The sequence below is a fragment of the Zootoca vivipara genome, chromosome 2 (genome assembly GCF_963506605.1).
Source record: "Zootoca vivipara chromosome 2, rZooViv1.1, whole genome shotgun sequence".
NCBI lineage: Eukaryota > Metazoa > Chordata > Lepidosauria > Squamata > Lacertidae > Zootoca > Zootoca vivipara.
This window is the reverse complement of record NC_083277.1, coordinates 3478560-3497358: the sequence shown is the minus strand read 5'-3', so window position 1 is coordinate 3497358 and position 18799 is coordinate 3478560. Positions and strand designations below refer to the sequence as shown.

The 18799-nt window shown below is 46.1% G+C and overlaps 1 protein-coding gene across 1 annotated transcript; it reads right to left on the bottom strand.

The window, feature by feature from the left end:
- Positions 1 to 388: 388 nt before the first annotated feature.
- On the bottom strand, positions 389 to 14553 carry LOC118081128 (zinc finger protein 850-like). The gene is made up of 3 exons (XM_060269019.1): positions 14408 to 14553; positions 8207 to 8284; positions 389 to 4998 (listed from the first exon to the last, which is right to left on the bottom strand). The coding sequence occupies exons 1-3, from the start codon at positions 14439 to 14441 to the stop codon at positions 2273 to 2275; spliced, it is 2838 nt and encodes a 945-aa protein (XP_060125002.1). The 5' UTR covers positions 14442 to 14553; the 3' UTR covers positions 389 to 2272.
- Positions 14554 to 18799: the final 4246 nt, after the last annotated feature.

The following is an 18799-nucleotide window of genomic DNA, read 5'->3' as shown; positions in this document are numbered from 1 at the left end:
GATGAAATTCCCAGTTTCGTGGCTGGTGATGTTTTGTGTGACCCATTTCAGCTTATGCAGTCCGCTGATATAGACACCTAGGCTGAGGAGGTAAACTGGTCGACCGGAGACCCAGATAACAATTGGAAGCAGAAATCACGTTTGGGGAAATTATTCTTTAAAAAATCGCCAGCATGATAAAAGTGAATGCAATTCATTTTATTTAAAGTGCAATCATCTACCATTCTTAAAAAATATAATAAAAACGACACTATACAACACATTGATTAAATGGGAGAAAGAAGTTGTGAAACTAAATCTATGAAAGTATCTGGTAAAGTGGGCACTACCCACAATCTTATAATCTAGCTCAGGGGATTAAAATTAACTATGAATTTAACATGCATTCGCCCAGCTAAATTCCACCCCTCCTGTAATCTAATGCTTCTATATTCCCAGAGCGACGTCTTAATTTAACAGAAGCTGCCAACAGAGAGGTTAATCCCAGGGAACAAGCTCCTCTGGTCTTGGAGGCAGGTTAGGCCCAAGGTCAAACTGGTCTCCAGGATAAACGTCAAGGAAAGCGCAAGATACAAAATTAATAAAATACTTAAGTCTGAACCACACTTCGGAATAAATGAAAGGAAATGATTTATAATGAGCTGGAAAAACTGTCAAAGATAACTTTTATTTTAAAAAAAACCAGAAGCTTTTCTAGTAGGAATACCTGGTTTAGTGGTACCCAAAGAACAGAAAAAATTGTTTATGTATGCTACTACAGCTGCTCAAATGATATATGCCCAGTGATGGAAAGAATAAGCAGTTCCGACCCCAGAGGATTGGCAACAAAAATTGATGGGAGTATGCAGAAACTTACTGGAAGAATAAGAAATCAGTAAGAAAGATGCTTTAGTATAGAATTTATGGACTATTTGAAGGATCATTGTAAACAACTTAAAATCATTGCCAGGACTGATATAAAAATGTGCAGCAAGAGCAAGTTAAATAGAATATGAAAAGTTCGAAAAAATGGTTTGAATCGGATAACGGTAAAGGTAAAGGGACTCCTGACCATTAGGTCCAGTTGTGACCGACTCTGGGGTTGCGGCGCTTATCTTGCTCTATTGGCCGAGGGAGCCGGCGTACAGCTTCCAGGTCATGTGGCGAACCAGAGCAGCACACGGAAACGGCGTTTACCTTCCCGCCAGAAGCACTTTGATGTGCTTTCGAACTGCTAGGTGGGCAGGAGCTGGGACCGAGCAACGGGAGCTCACCCCATCGCAGGGATTCGAACCACTGACCTTCTGATCGGCAAGCTCTAGGCTCTGTGGTTTAACCCACAGCGCCACCCATCAAATTACTATTGAATTGGATATGCAGTAGTAAAAGAGATAATATAAGTACTGTAACTGCAGAAAGGGAGGGGAGAGGGTCGATATTAAGATTCGGTATTTTAAATTGATTATGTAATTTCTTTGTTAAAATATCTGTGAAACAATGAAATGGAAAATGAAATGGGGAAAATAAAGGAGAAAATAATTTTTTTTTACTTATAACAACTAATTCATTGCCCAATAAAATCTTCGCTTTTTCTTTGGGCAACTCACGATGATCTGAGAGCTTTTTCAGGGTAGCCTCTGGTGGACCAAAGCCAATGGACATGCCTATTGTCAGCCCTCCATCCCACTATGGGCCATGGCGGCACAGCTGGACCAAAGCGTGCTCTCTATGCAGCATCTGATGAAGGAGACTCTAGGCAATGGAACACTTACATCACAATACATGTCCAGGTGCCCCAAAGTTCTTGTTTCTACACTGTAGTTTCATGCCTGTCTTGGTTCTTCCATGTACAGTAAGGTTTCCTGCTCCCATTGCAGCTCTTTTCCTATTCCATTCACTTAGAGGGTTTCTCCATGGTGTGGGTTTTGTGTTGTGATTTGAGACTTCCCATATCATGGTTTCTTCCACACTCATGAATTTCTCCCCAGCTTGGGTTTTGGATAGAAGTTAAGGCTTCCACTATGTCTGAAACTCTTTTGATGTACCATACATTTAAAGAGCTTCTCCCCTGTGTGGATTGGTCGATGGGATCTGAGGCTCAGAGTGGTTCTTTCCACACACCATGCATTTAAATGGCTTCTACCCTGTGTGGGTTCTTTAATGCTTAATAAGGTCACCTCTCCCAGCTGAAGTTCTTCCCATACTCCATGTCTAAATATGGCTCCCCAGTGTGGATTCTTTGATGTAAAATAAGAGGGTAAGAACAACTGAACCTCTTTCAATACTCCATACATTAATGTGATTTCTCCACTGTGTGGGTTCTTTTATGTAAAGTAAGATTACTCCTTTGACTGAAGCCCTTTCCACACTCCATACATTTAAAAGGTTTCTCCCCGCTGTGGGTTCTTTGATGTAAAGTAAGATTACTCCCTTGACTGAAGCCCTTTCCACACTCCATACATTTAAACGGTTTCTCCCCGCTGTGGGTTCTTTGATGTAAAGTAAGATTACTCTTCTGACTGAAGCATTTCCCACACTCCATACATGTAAATGGTTTTTCTCCTGTGTGGATTTTCTGATGTAAAGTAAGTTTACTCCTCTGAGTGAAGCATTTCCCACACTCCATGCACTTAAATGGTTTCTCCCCTTTGTGTATTCTTTGATGTAAAGTGAGTTTACTTCTCTGTCTGAAGTTCTTTCCACATTCCATGCATTTAAAGGGTTTCTCTCCTGTGTGGATTCTTTGATGTAAAGTAAGTCTATTTCCCTGACTAAAGGTCTTTCCGCACTCCATGCACTTAAAGGGTTTCTCCCCTGTGTGCATTCTCCGATGCACAGTAAGGTCACAAGTCCTACGAAAGTTCTTCCCACACTCCATGCATTTAAATGGTTTCTCCCCTGTGTGGATTCTTTGATGTGATTTGAGGCTTCCCCTATCACAGAAGTTCTTTCCACACTCCATGCATTTATAGGCTGTCTCCCCTGTATGGGTTCTTTGATGCACAGTAAGGTCACTAGTCCTACGGAAGCTCTTTCCACACTCTCTGCATTGAAATGGTTTCTCCCCTGTGTGGATTCTTTGATGCACAGTAAGGGCACTACTCCTAGGGAATCTCTTGCCACATTCCATGCATTGAAATGGTTTCTCCCCAGTGTGGATTCTTTGATGTGATTTCAGGCTTCCCTTATCACAGAAGCTCTTTTCACACTCCATGCATTCATATGGTGTCTCTCCTCTATGGGTTCTTTGATGTAAAGTAAGATAGTAATTGCGACTAAAGCTCTTTCCACACTCCATACATTTAAATGGTTTCTTCCCCGTGTGGGTTCTTTGATGTGCAGTAAGGCTTCTGCTCTGGCTAAAGGTCATTCCACACGCCATACATTTCAGTAGTTTCTCACTGGTATGGGTTCTGTCATGCACAGCAAGGTTACGCCTTGAACCGAAACTCTTTCCACACACCATACATCTGTGAGGTTTTGCTCCTGTGTGGGTTATCTGATGTGAAGCAAGGTTTCCACTCTGACTAAAACTCTTTCCACACTCCATACATTTAAATGGTTTCTCCCCTGTGTGGGTTATTTGATGTGCAGTAAGTCTTCCCTTCTGGCTAAATCCCTTTCCACACTCCATACATTTAAATGGCTTCTCCCCAGTATGGCTTCTTTGATGTGCGATAAGGCTTCCTCTCTGGCTAAAGCTCTTTCCACACTCCATACATTTAAATGGTTTCTCCCCTGTGTGGGTGATTTGATGTGCAATAAGTCTTCCGCTCTGACTGAAACCCTTTCCACACTGCATGCATTTAAATGGTTTCTCCCCTGTGTGGGTTTGTTGATGGAATCTAAGGTTTCCACTTGTACTGAAACTCTTTCCACACTCTATGCACACATATGGTTTGTCCCCTGTGTGTGTACTTTGATGTACATTAAGATACCCACTGCTACTGAAACTCTTTCCGCACTCCATACATTTAAATGGTTTCTCCCCGGTGTGCGTTCTTTGATGCTGAGTAAGGTCACCTCTCCCACGAAACCTCTTTCCGCACTCCATACATTTAAATGGTTTCTCCCCGGTGTGGATTCTTTGATGTGCAGTAAGGTTTCCACTCTGGGTAAAGCTCTTTCCGCACTCCATACATTTAAATGGTTTCTCTCCTGTATGGGTTCTTCGATGTGAATAAAGGTAACCTCTCCAACTAAAGCACTTTCCACACTCCTTGCATTTAAATGGTTTCTCCACTGTGTGCGTAGTGTAATGTAAATTAAGGCTTCCACCATGTCTGAAACTCTTTCCACACACCATACATTTAAATGGTTTCTCCCCTGTATGGGTTCTTTGATGTAAAGTAAGGGTATTCTTATGAGTGAAGTTCTTTCCACACTCAATGCAGTTGAACGGTTTCTCCCCTGTGTGGGTTCTTTGATGTAAAGTAAGGGTATTCCTATGGGTGAAGCTCTTTCCACACTCCTTGCATTTATATGGCTTCTTCCCTGTGTGGGTTTTTAGATGCTTAGTAAGGTTACTAATGCTACTGAAGCTCTTTCCACACTCTCTGCATTTAAATGGCTTCTCCCCTGTGTGCGTTGTTTGATGCTGAGTTAGAGTTCCACTGCGACTGAAGCTCTTTCCACACTCTAGGCATTTAAACGGTTTCTCCCCTGTGTGAGTTCTTTGATGTTGAGTAAGAGTTTTACTATGGCTGAAGCTCTTTCCACACTTCAAACATTTCAGTGGATTCTCTCCTGTGTGGATGTTGTAACATCCATTAAATTGAGTTGGGTGACTATATAGTTTGCTGCGTTCTGGACATGCTTTCCCAGTGTTTCCTGTGTGATCTTCATGGACATCGATGTCCTCAGTAGCTGAGGATTTCATTCCCCCACTCTTCAACATGTTTCCTACATGCTTTTGGGGTGCTCCTTGATCTACAGAAGTCTCTTTCCATGCTTCTTGCTCTACATTTTCTGATGACACAATGGATGGCTCCCTATTATTCTCCGTGTTTTGCCCATTACCTTTTCGGAGGGGAAGGAGAAAAAGAAAATGTCATTCAAATTGCAAGGTAGAAGCAGACACTATGAATCGGGCCCGTTTCTCTGCTACTCTGATTTTACCATTTTCAAGCATCTTCCCCTTCTTCTTTCCGTGCCCAGCTGAATCTGAGGTTAGCAAGGGATATGTGTCATGTAGTAGGGCGGGGAGGAGTCCCAAGGACTAGCAGGAGAAGCTTATGGGTCCACATTTGTCCCTGTGTGTTCTTCCAAGAGCCCTACATAGGCCAACTAGATGCGGACAGGAACCCAGAAGCAAGACATAAAGGCAATAGACCTCTCCTTCCTCTCTTTCCAGAAGAAAAACAGCCCCACAACACAGCTAAATACCTATTTATTTCAACCGTTTCATAGGACACCTGGATTAGGAAGCACCTTCCACTTCCTCTTTATAATAATAATAATAATAATTTATTATTTATACCCCGCCCATCTGGCCGGGTTCCCCCAGCCACTCTGGGCGGCTTCCAACAAAACAGAAATTCTAAAATACAGAAATCCATCAAACATTAAAATACAGAGATCCATCAAACATTAAAAGCTTCCCTAAACAGGGCTGCCTTGAGATGCCTTCTAAAGGTCTGGTAGTTGTTGTTCTCTTTGACCTCTAGTGGGAGGGCATTCCACAGGGTGGGTGCCACTACCGAGAAGGCCCTCTGCCTGGTTCCCTGTAACTTGGCTTCTCGTAGTGAGGGAACCGCCAGAAGGCCCTCGGAGCTGGACCTCAGTGTCCGGGCAGAACGATGGGGGTGGAGACGCTCCTTCAGGTATACCGGACCGAGGCCGTTTAGGGCTTTAAAGGTCAACACCAACACTTTGAATTGTGCTCGGAAACGTACTGGGAGCCAATGTAGGTCTTTCAGGACCGGTGTTATGTGGTCTCGGCGGCCGCTCCCAGTCACCAGTCTAGCTGCCGCATTCTGGATTAGTTGTAGTTTCCGGGTCACCTTCAAAGGTAGCCCCACGTAGAGCGCATTGCAGTAGTCCAAGCGGGAGATAACTAGAGCATGCACCACTCTGGAGAGACAGTCAGTGGGCAGGTAGGGACTCAGCCTGCGTACCAGGTGGAGCTGATAAACAGCTGCCTTGGACACAGAGTTGACCTGTGCCTCCATGGACAGCTGTGAGTCTAAAATGACTCCCAGGCTGCGCACCTGGTCTTTCAGGGGCACAGTTACCCCATTCAGGACCAGGGAGTCCTCCACACCCGCCCGCCTCCTGTCCCCCACAAACAGTACTTCTGTCTTGTCAGGATTCAATCTCAATCTGTTAGCCGCCATCCATCCTCCAACCGCCTCCAAGCACTCACACAGGACCTTCACCGCCTTCACTGGTTCTGATTTAAAAGAGAGGTAGAGCTGGGTATCATCAGCATACTGATGGACACCCAGCCCAAACCCCCTGATGATCTCTCCCAGCGGCTGCATATAGATGTTAAAAAGCATGGGGGAGAGGACAGAACCCTGAGGCACCCCACAAGTGAGAGCCCAGGGGTCTGAACACTCATCCCCCACCACCACTTTCTGAACACGGCCCAGGAGGAAGGAGCGGAACCACTGCATAACAGTGCCCCCAGCTCCCAAGCCCTCTAGACGGTCCAGAAGGATGTTATGGTCGATGGTGTCAAAAGCCGCTGAGAGATCCAGCAGAACAAGGAAACAGCTCTTACCTTTGTCCCTAGCCCGCCGGAGATCATCGACCAGTGCGACCAAGGCAGTTTCAGTCCCATGATGAGGCCTGAATCCTGACTGGAAGGGATCCAAATGGTCCGCTTCTTCCAGGCGTGCCTGGAGTTGTTCAGCAACCACTCGCTCAATCACCTTGCCCAAGAATGGAAGATTTGAGACTGGGCGATAGTTGGCCATATTGGCCGGATCTAAAGATGGTTTTTTAAGAAGCGGTTTAATAACCGCCTCTTTCAGCGGGTCTGGGAAGGCTCCCTCATGGAGAGAAGCATTTACCAACCCGCGAAGCCCATCGCCCAGCCCTTCCCGGCTAGCTTTTATAAGCCAGGATGGGCAAGGATCAAGGAGACAGGTGGTTGGTTTCACTCGTCCAAGCAGCCTGTCCACATCCTCGGAGGTAACAGATTGAAATTGATCCCACAAAGCTTGACTAGACAGGACTCTAGCACTCCCCCGCCCCGGCCCTGCTCCCACGGTGGAGTCTACCTCTTCCCGAATCTGAGCGACTTTATCTGCAAAAAACTTTGCAAAATCATTGCAGGAGATCATGTGGCCCATACTGGGCCCGGATGGAGCAGGTGGTTCCGCTAAATTGCGAACCACCTGGAAGAGTCTCCTGCTGCTGTTTTCTGCAGATGCGATGGAGACGGTGAAGAAGGTCCTCTTCGCCGTCGCCATTGCCACTTGGTAGGCTCGAAGTTGAGCTCTAGCCCGTGTCCGGTCTGATTCAAAATGAGTTTTCCGCCATCTTTGGAATCAGTCTTGAAGGGAACAGGGCCTTCTCAGTTGTGGCACCTCATCTATGAAGACCCCTTTCAGTTCATCATGTTCCCACTCTAGCCATTTGGACAACAGTAGAATACCTTTTTTTTTTTTTAGTATTTCTTGCATTTAGTGGAACCTGGGTTTAATGCTGGTTTGACTGAGAAATAGGATAACAATACTTTAACAAAAAAAGAGAAAAGAACTCCAGGACAGGGGGAACCAATGTAGCGTCCTCCAGCTGTTATTGATTCACAACTCCCAGCATCACAAATGGTCAGAGATGATGGAAGTTGCGGCCTACAACATCCAGGTGGCATCATGTTAGCTACCCCTGCTCTGGTGCTACAGGAGGGAACCCCACCCCCACCCCAATTTCCTAGGTAGCTTGGACCAGAGTGGGATTGCTCTTGTGGCTATCTAAACATGACACCCACAATAGCAAAAACCAACAGAACCAGGCAGAGGGCCTTCTCGGTAGTGGCACCTGCCCTGTGGAAGGCCCTCCCATCAGAAGTCAAAGAGTTAAATAACTACGTGACATTTAGAAGACACCTGAAGGCAGCTCAGTTCAGGGAAGTTTTTAATGTGTGACATTTTAACGTATTTTAAATCTTTGTTGGAAGCCGCCCAGAGTGGCTGGGGAAACGCAGCCAGATGGGCGGGGTACAAATAATAATTATTATTATTATTATTATTATTATTATTATTATTATTATTATTACCTGCGGAGGTCTCCCCTTCTTTGAGATCCTGGAGAAATGGATTGTGTTCTTCTTCCCAACAGGAACGGAGGTCTGATTCTTTCAAGGAAATAGACAGTGTTAGATACCTTTGGTCACAAAACATCTTTTATCTACGAGTTCAAAGCCAAGGAAAGGGATTATGTATTGAGATGCTATAAACATGCACCACATAACTAGGAGGGGCCAGTGTGGTCCCTGCTATTACAAAGTGTGGGGTTATGATGCATTATGTTATTTACCCCATAATGTTATGCCCATAAGAAGTTCACACACACAAGAAGAATAAAGGAAGGCTGGTTAACTACTTGAAATGCAAGTGTAAATGGTTGATACCAGGGAAATGCAACATGGTTTGATTTCAGAAGACAAAACTTCCCCAAAATGAGGAGGCTGGTAAAAAAAAGGAAGTACATTTCCGAGCACAATTCAAAGTGTTGGTGCTGACCTTTAAAGCCCTAAACCAGTCCAGTATACCTGAAGGAGCGTCTCCACCCCCATCGTTCTGCCCAGACACTGAGGTCCAGCGCCGAGGACCTTCTGGAGGTTCCCTCGTTGCAAGAGGCCAAGTTGCAGGGAACCAGGCAGAGGGCCTTCTTGGTGGTGGCACCCGCCCTGTGGAACGCCCTCCCATCAGATGTCAAAGAGAAAAACAGCTACCAGATTTTTAGAAGACATCTCAAGGCAGCCCTGTTTAGGGAGGGTTTTTAATCTATATATATAAAAATGTAAAAATCTTGAAATTGACGGCCACTATGTTCTCCGTAACCGCTTGACCGATCGTCCTGAAATTTTGACACAGTGATCCAGGCCACTCCCCAAGGGTTGTAGAGGACATGAAAAACCTCAAATCACACACCTCAGCAGGATTTGAGCCGCTTTCCACCAAGTCAAACAGCGCCCTCAAGTGGAATTCCTCCCACAGTACACCCCCACCCTTCCTGTGAAATCTAAGCCACACCCACAAACCAAATGACATCATCATCAACCAAGCAAATCAAACCCCCAAGACGGCCATTATCACACCAACCACTAGGCTTTCGTTTTATGGAGGCCCCTGACAGGCCGGGGGGGGGAACCCACAACAACACACTTGGGGGCACGGCAAGGGGTTTTTACTTTACCATTTAGCACCACTACCCCCCACAAAAACCCCCACCAAAAACCCAACATTTCCAAGTGGAGGTTGGGGCCTGCCTGGGGGGTGGGGTGGCACAGACCGCAGCACGGCCTTTGATTTTTGTAGGCCCCAGCACGGCAAGGGGTTTTTACTTTACCATTTAGCAACACTACCCCCCCCCCCAAAATCCACAAGACAACAAAAATAATACCATCCTTCAAAACGTCATGATATACGCCGGTCATGGAGGGGGGGGGACAAACTGAATAGATCATGGATTGGGACACGTGGGGGCAGTCACAGGGATTAGGCACAATAACGCGCCACACCCACAAACCCCATCTCTGCCACGAGATCCTGTAAAACAGGAGGTCAAGGCTCCATTTTACATACTAGGCCTCAGGTCTACAGCCCTTTAATTACTATCCCAAATGGAGCCCTTGGGTGGGAGGTGGGGGGAGGAGGAGCCCAAATAGGTCATGGGCTGATGTAGGGTGGGGGGGCAACACACTTGGGGGCACAGCAAGGGGTTTTTACTTTACCATTTAGCAACACTACCCCCCCCCAAATCCACAAGACAACAAAAATAAATACCATCCTTCAAAACATCATGAGATACGCCAGTCATGGAGAGGGGGGACGACAAACTGAATAGGTCATAGATCGGGACACATGGGGGCAGTCACAGGGATTAGGCACAATAACGCACCACACCCACAAACCCCGCCTCCGCCACGAGATCCTGTAAAACAGGAGGCCTTGCAACCACCAAAACAGCTATTCCACCCCAAGCCCAAAGCCTCTCCCGGCGGCTGCATTAATAAACGCCTGGCAGCATTAGGCAGCCGTTCATCATTTCTCCTAACATGCACTTGGGGGCACAGTAAGGGGTTTTCACTTTATAATTTAGTGGGCGTTCTGTCACATGCGAGGCTCCGGTGGCCATTTTAAGTAAGGGCAGTTGTGCCCCTTTCAACCTAGGCTTTACCGTGTTTCTCCAAAAATAAGACACCGTCTTATACCTATTCCTAAAATAACCCCACATTGGCTTATTTTCAGGGGATGACTTATTTTTTATTACGTGTCCAGCCTTGCCTCTTCCTTGGGGCACTCCAGAACTGTGCTTATCACTATGTCTAATTTTCGGGGTATGGCTTATACTGCGCAAATGCTTAAAAATCCTGCTATGGCTTATTTTATGGGTATGTCTTATTTTAGGAGAAACAACTGATTGTAAGCCTCTGTGTCTTTTTTAAAAACAACAACAACCATGCACTTTCTCTCCCCAGATATTTGTAGTGGCCACCCCCCCCACCCCATTTACAATCCCCTACCTTCTCCTTGCCACTTCCTGGGTTTTTTATGGAACTGATAATGTGGCCCTGTTTTTAACCCTTTTGTTACTTTGTGAATATGCTGACCGAGGCCCCCTTTAGATTTGGAGGCCCGCGCCAAGTGGCCCATATGACCCCCCTCCTTCTGTCTGGGCCTGTCTGTTGCTACGGGGCTATGGGGCTTCGCTATTTGACCCCCCCCCCCGGGTTGGGATTCTTTAAGTAGTTCTCTGGGTCCCAGGGCGCATCATCACCCCCGATCCTTAATCTAAATATATAGAAATGTTCACGATGCGTGCGCAGGGGCCAATGTATGGAGACACAGGGGGGAGGGGACAACAGAGGGCTCAGACAAAAGTAAATACTGGGAAATGGAACCCAGAAACTGACAGCTCATTCTCCAAGGCTGGGGGCCAATGTAGGAAGATACCGGGGGTAGGGGCCAACACTCCCCAGGGACAACAGAGGAAAGGGTATCCTACCGAAACACAGGGATGAGCCAGGGTGGAGGGAGGAGGGGCAGGATACGTCATGGATCGGGACAGGGTGGGATGGGGGATCACAGGAAAGAACCACAGCAACGCGTGGCCGGGTCAGCTAGTGTTTAATAGATTATTTTATTTTAATATTTTGTGGAAGCCGCCCAGAGTGGCTGGGGAAGCCCAGCCAAATGGGCGGGATATAAATAAATTATTATTATTATTAATCATTCCACTTGATTTTATACTGTAGATCAGGAAAGGTACCGGGACGGCAAAGAAGACACCGGGACGGTTAATCAGCAGAGGCAAAGAAGCAGTGAGAGACTAGAAGGCTTCCTTTGAAAAACTGAAATGTTGTCCAAATGAAGAGAACAAAAAGGAACAAAAACTATGGCAAGAAAAGATGCTAGCAGACATAAAAGCTTGCTAGAAAAGACACCGAGGAACGAATAGCTAGAAACGTATCAAGGCCAACGACAAGAAGTGATTTAAACATGATTTAAGTTATTTATATATCACTAGCAGGAAACCAGAGAGTCAAAGGAGTTGTGAAGGAGGAATCAGAGATTGCAGAGAAGCTGAACAAATTATATCACAACAGAGGACCGGACCTGAATTAACCTTTGCAGGAGGCAAAGTCTAGAGAAGTAAGGCAGATAGTGAGACATGAAGTTCTGGGCCTAATAAAATAAAACTCAAGGGGTGGTCAGCTTTCTTTGTCATGACCATGTCCTGTGGAGTGTTGCACTGCTGGAAGATAAAGGTACTGCCCATTTTAGCTGTCTGTCAACACCTCTGTTCTGGAGGCAGCTGAAACCAGCATGGGGCCATATTGTGCTTCTTCAAGTGTGTTCTGAACAGTTAATACCTTGCTCGGTGCTAGCGAGAAGCTTATGCACATGGCCAACGTGCAACGGCTTGGAATTTCTGTGGCGGATTCATTTTGTTGTTGTTTAGTCGTTTAGTCGCGTCCGACTCTTCGTGACCCCATGGACCATAGCACGCCAGGCACTCCTGTCTTGCACTGCCTCCCGCAGCTTGGTCAAACTCATGTTTGTAGCTTCAAGAACACTGTCCAACCATCTCGTCCTCTGTCGTCCCCTTCTCCTAGTGCCCTCAATCTTTCCCAACATCAGGGTCTTTTCCAGGGAGTCTTCTCTTCTCATGAGGTGGCCAAAGTATTGGAGCCTCAGCTTCACGATCTGTCCTTCAGAATGGATAGGTTTGGTCTTATTGCAGTCCATGGGACTCTCAAGAGTCTCCTCCAGTACCATAATTCAAAAGCGGATTCATTTACTACGTATTATTCTCTGCTGGACCTTGCTATCTGATTTATCATCTGAGCACCTGATCAGCTCAGAGATTAATGGGGCTCCTTATTTTTCTCTGAGCAACACTTCAAAACAGATGTCAGAGGAATGAAGTAATGCTTTGAAAGAAAATATAATGAAAATGATGTACAGATGGTATTTTACGCCAGTAAAATTAGCTAAAATGTACAAAATAAATAATAAATGTTGGAAATGTAAAGAAAAAAGAAGGAATGTTTTCTCACATGTGGTGGGAATGTAAGAAAGTAAAAAAGTTTCAGGGAAATGATATATAATGAGTTGAAAAAGATGTTGAAATATACATTTATTTAAAAACCAGAAGCTTTTTTACTTGGTATTACAGGAGAGGACATTAATAGACAAGATAAAAAAACTGTTTTTGTATGCGACTACGGCAGCAAGAGTATTGTTGGCGCAGAGATGGAAACAAGAAGAACTACCAATGATACAAGAATGGCAGATGAAGTTGATGGATTACGCAGAATTGGATAAGATGACAGGGAGAATTCGAAACTGTCGGAACCAGAAGTTCTTGAAGGATTGGACTAAATATGAGAAATATTTGAAAAACAATAGTAATCAACAAATTACGCTTGTAGCTTTGCGGGAAGTTTTGTAAGGAGAAATGTATGAAATATTACAGGGATAAATTAGGAAAATGAAAATAGATGAGTGATTATTAAAAGTAATAGTGAAAGAAGGAATACAAAATGAAGTTAAAAAGTTTGGAAATCTTGAGACGTGGTTTATGGAAGTCCAAAAATATTATATAAGAAATGAATGAATGTTAAATGATTTATGGGAAATATATGTAAAAACTTAATAAAAATATTATATATAAAAAATAGATGTCAGCATAGTCAGATGAATGTATCACACATATTTTTATAAAACAATAATACATTTAATAATAATAATAATAATAATAATAATAATAATAATATTTTTATTTATACCCCGCCCTCCCCGGCCAGGGCCGGGCTCAGGGAGGCTAACACCAAATATGAATTACAATAAAACGTAATAGAAACAACCACCACCACCAAACAGTTAATTAAAATACAGCTTAAAATACAGCCTCATTTTAGTAGTAGCCCATAAATCAAGACCCTAAAGGGAGGAAACATCAGATATTCACCCGAGCCAGCTACCCATGCTGGTCCTACATGGGCCAGCAAAAAAGCCAAGGGAAAATTTATATATCAAATCCCATATAAGGGGTCAGAGTGAGTCTATGCCGAAGGCCCAGCAGAACAGCTCCATCTTGCAGGCCCTGCGGAAAGATGCCAAATCCCGCAGGGCCCTAGTCTCTTGTGACAGACCGTTCCACTACGTCGGGGCCAGTGCTGAAAAGGCCCTAGTTGAAGCCAATCTACACTCAAATGTAATTTAAAACGATGTTTTAAAAAGAAAAACAAATAAATAAAATAGATCGCTGGATCCAGTAGGCATCCATTCCAAGAGTTCACAAAGAACTTAAATTGCTGATCTTGTATCGAAAAAATGTAACTTGTCCCTTCATCAGCCTCCGTACCCGACGACCAGGATAGCTCAGTTGGTTAGAGCGTGGAGCTGATAACACCAAGCTTGCAGGTTCAGTCCCTGCATGGGATATCTGCGTATTCCTGCATTGCTGGGGGTTGGACCAATCAAGAGGCAGCAATGCTTCTCAATGCCAGTTGCTGGAAACCATAGAAGGGGAAAGTTTCTCTTGTGTTCATATCCCGCTTGCGGGTTCCCCACAGGCATCTGTTGGCCACTATGAAAAGAGGATGCTGGCCCAATGGACCACTGCACTGGCCTGATCCAACAGGCTATTCTTATGTTCTTCCTACACTGCATTATTAAATGGCACAAAGAGCGAATTCACGCCTCCAACGTCTAACAGCCAAGAGGAATAAAAAATGCATCCTTACCTAGAGAGGCCACCATCTCATAATTCTCCTCCATGACTTCCTTGTGCAGAGCTCTTTGGCCGGGATCCAGCAGAGCCCACTCCTCCTCCGTGAAAAACACAGCCACCTCCTCAAAGGTCAAGAGGGCCTGGAAGAAGAGGAAGAAAACAGAGCTTCTCCTTAGATCTCCATCATCCTCACTCAACACAGAGGGAAGCTGAGTTGTCCCATCTGTGCCTCTTCCCTCCTCCCTCCTCCCGTTGCTCTTTTGCTACCTGAGGAAGCTGCCTGGCCCCTCTTTCCATTCCATCTTTAAGAAGAGACCGTTCAGAGGGTGTCTTGGAGGCCATTGCGTTGACAGTGGAAAGGACAGAGGAGGAGGAGGTGTAAACTGGGCCACTTCTGGGGGATCTCTCAGGTGTTGCTGCGATGCACTTCAAATCAGGGAGCAGTTCTCAAGTGGTACCTGCAGGAGAGACAGGGAACAGGTGCCATGTCAACCTATGTACAGGAGGTTTATAGTATTATAAGCTGTTTCAGCCCTTAAGGGAACATTCAACATATCCAGATACACAAGTTAGTAAAGTTTTAGGGTCAAATTCAAAAACACATGTTGTTGTTGTTTAGTCGTTTAGTCGTGTCCGACTCTTCGTGCCCCCATGGACCAGAGCACGCCAGGCACTCCTGTCTTCCACTGCCTCCCGCAGTTTGTTCAGACTCATGTTCGTAGCTTCGAGAACACTGTCCAACCATCTCATCCTCTGTCGTCCCCTTCTCCTTGTGCCCTCCATCTTTCCCAACATCAGGGTCTTTTCCAGGGAGCCTCAGCTTCACGATCTGTCCTTCCAGGGAGCACTCAGGGCTGATTTCCTTCAGAATGGATAGGTTTGATCTTCTTGCAGTCCATAGGACTCTCAAGTCTCCTCCAGCACCATAATTCAAAAACATCAATTCTTTGGCGATCAGCCTTCTTGATGGTCCAGCTCTCACTTCCATACATCACTACTGGGAAAACCATAGCTTTAACTATACGGACCTTTGTCGGCAAGGTGATGTCTCTGCTTTTTAAGATGCTGTCTAAGTTTGTCATTGCTTTTTTGTCATTTTTTTTAACAATAACCTTTCAAAAACACATAAAGGTTGGTTATTGTTAATAATATAATAATACTCTGCCCATCTGGCTGGCTTTCCCCAGGCCTCGCGCTGGACTTCAGTGTCCAGGCTGAACGATGGGGGTGGAGAAGGTCCTTCAGGTCTACAGGGTCGTTTAGGGCTTTAAAGGTCAGCACCAACACTTTGAATTGTGCTCAGAAACTTACTGGGAGCCAATGTAGATCTCTCAGGACCAGTGTTATGTGGTCCCGGCGGCCGCTCCCAGTCACCAGTCTAGTTGCCACATTCTAGATGAGTTGTACAGTCATACCTCGGTTTGCGACCGCAATCCGTTCCGCAGAGCCGGTCACTCCCCGAATCGGTCACTCCCCGATGCACGCTTCTGCACGTGCGCAAAGCACCGATAGAGCGCTTCTGCGCACACACACGCTGCGCAGATCGCTTCTGCGCATCCAAGCGTTGCGGAACCCAGATGTAAACACTTCCGGGTCCGCGGTGGTTGGAAACCGAAGCGGTCGCAAACCGAGGTTTGACTGTAGTTTCCAAGCCACCTTCAAAGGTAGCCCCACATAGAGCGCATTGCAGTAATCCAAGCGGAAGATAGCCAGGGCATGCACCACTCTGTGGACACAGTCTGTGGGCACGTAGGGTCTCAGCCTGCGTACCAGATGGAGCTGATAGACAGCTGCCCTGGACACAGAATTGACCTGTGCCTCCATGGACAGCTGTGAGTCCAGAATGACTCCCAGGCTGCGCACCTGGTCCTTCAGGGGCACAGTTACCCCATTCAGGACCAGGGAGTCCTCCACACCTTCCCGCCTCCTGTCCCCCACAAACAGTACACCAGTCTTGTCAGGATTCAACCTCAATCTGTTAGCTGCCATCCATCCTCCAACCTCTTCCAGACACTCATATATCTATAGACCCCGCTTTTCGTTTCCTCCAAACAGCCATCTGGCAAACCATTTCCTGACCTTTGCAAACATTTCTGATAAAGAAAAAAGGCAACCTTGTAAATTATTGCCGGTCTCTGGTTGGAAGAAAACTGATATCCGGAGGGAACCAGGTTGCAGAAGCTCCATATAAGCTGGTGTGTGAGGTGGGAAGCTTGAGAGCACTATCAGGTCAAACCAGGACAGGGGGAAGGAGATGCAAAGTTTGGTGATGTTGGCTCCCTAGGCCAAAATCGAGTCCTCGCCATCCAGCACTCAGGAATCTCCCCAAGCCAAACACCCTCTCCATTGCTGCCCTGAGTCCCTGCTGATGGCATTTTTGTGGCCGGAAAGGATCCTTTGAATAAATATACCTACTGGACAAAGCTCAGTCGCATCCCTAGCTCCACCCACTTTTGTCTCTGGCCTTGCCCACCAATGGAAGTGGCCCCTGGAAGGCTGCCAAGGGAGCGAATGTGGCCCTCTGGCTGGAGAATGCTCCCCTCTCCTGTTCCAACCACTACATTTTACTCTGCCTATCATCCTGGCCCACCTTACAGGGTTGTTGTGCGAGCACTGCCCAAGTGGTAGGCTTTAGAACCCCTTTAACACTAAGAGGTTCCCCCTGTCAATCTGGATGTTTTTCAAGGCAGGGGAGGAGGGCAGATGAGAATGAGGCTGGCAGCCCCAGCAGAGAAATACCCTCAGCATCCCTGAGCTGATCCAATCCTGCAAGAGAGTCCAGATCACACACACACACACACACACACACACACACACACACACACACACACCTGGAGGCTTTGATCTCCCCCTCCAACAAACTCCCAAGAGGATATCTGGATAATATCCCCTTTTCGGAAAGAAAAAGCATCAAAACCTGCTGGTGGTGATGGGGATGCATGTTCTCCCCCTAATGAGCTGGACAGGGGGCATTTATTTGATTCATCCAGCCTTGAGACTATTTAGAAGGCTTTTAAGTCCCAAATCCTGTTCTGGTCAGACCTCACCTGGAGTACTGTGTCCATTTCTGGGCACCACAGTTCAAGAAGGATACTGACCAGCTGGAACGTGTCCAGAGGAGGACAACCAAAATGGTCAAAGGCCTGGAAACGATGCCTTATGAGGAATGGCTTAGGTAGCTGGGTATGTTTAGCCTGGAGAAGAGAAGGTTAAGGGGCGATATGATAGCCATGTTCAAATATATAAAAGGATGTCATATAGAGGAGGGAGAAAGGTTGTTTTCTGTTGCTCCAGAGAAGCGGACACGGAGCAATGGATTCAAACTACAAGAAAGAAGATTCCACCTAAACATTAAGAAGAACTTCCTGACAGTAAGAGCTGTTCGACAGTGGAATTTGCTGCCAAGGAGAGTGGTGGAGTCTCCTTCTTTGGAGGTCTTTAAGCGGAGGCTTGACAGCCATATGTCAAGAATGCTTTGATGGTGTTTCCTGCTTGGCAGGGGGTTGGACTGCCCTTGTGGTCTCTTCCAACTCTATGATTCTATGATCCATTTCATATCCCTGCACCAAATGCAAGGAAATTTGGAAGTCCCAGAATCCATCCCTCTGTTCAAACATGGATTGAGAAGAGGTTGTGTTTAAGTGGGGGTTAAAGACTGTTATCACCTGGTTCAATAGCCCAGTCAGCTTCCATGGACTGGGGGGAAGGGCCATTTTCGTGTTTGTGTCAGACAGCAAAATGCCTTCAGCCCCCCCAAGGAGACTGGGTTGCTCTGTGCCTGGATAGCTCAGTTGGTGAAAGTGTGGTGCTGATAATACCAAGGTTGCAGGTTCGATCCCCGGCCAGGACAGCTGCATATTCCGGCATTGCAGGTGATTGGCACCAAAAGACCCTCCGGACCCTTTCCTAGCCTACAATTCTACAAAAGGGGATTTTGGAATGTCAGGGGTGCCAACTTGAATAAAATATTTGCGGGGCAGGAAGGAATGACTATGGAACAACTAGGTTATGCAGGCAGCAACAGAGGATAACTAGAATGAATAAACCATGGAAGGGCGGGGAGGGAAGTTGATGATGTGTTGTTTTCTGCTGCTGAATGTGAAGGTGGAAACTTGTAAAAGTGAAAATTATTATAATATATTCTGAAGGAAATCAGCCCTGAGTGCTCACTGGAAGGACAGATCCCGAAGCAGAGGCTCCAATACTTTGGGCACCTCATGAGAAGAGAAGAATCCTTGGAAAAGACCTTGATGTTGGGAAAGATGGAGGGCACTAGGAGAAGGGGACGACGGAGGACGAGATGGTTGGACAGTGTTCTCGAAGCTACGAACATGAGTTTGACCAAACTACGGGAGGCAGTGCAAGACAGGAGTGCCTGGCGTGCTATGGTCCATGGGGTCACGAA

What these genes read in the sequence shown, in the direction of transcription:
- LOC118081128 (XM_060269019.1), bottom strand. Translation starts at nt 14,441, where the DNA reads ATGGAGGAGAATTATGAGATGGTGGCCTCTCTAG. An exon ending in TGAGATGGTGGCCTCTCTAG is followed by an intron (nt 8,285 to 14,407) that starts GTAAGGATGCAT and finishes TTTCCTTGAAAG; the next exon opens with AATCAGACCTCCGTTCCTGT. An exon ending in AGAAGGGGAGACCTCCGCAG is followed by an intron (nt 4,999 to 8,206) that starts GTAATAATAATA and finishes CCCTCCGAAAAG; the next exon opens with GTAATGGGCAAAACACGGAG.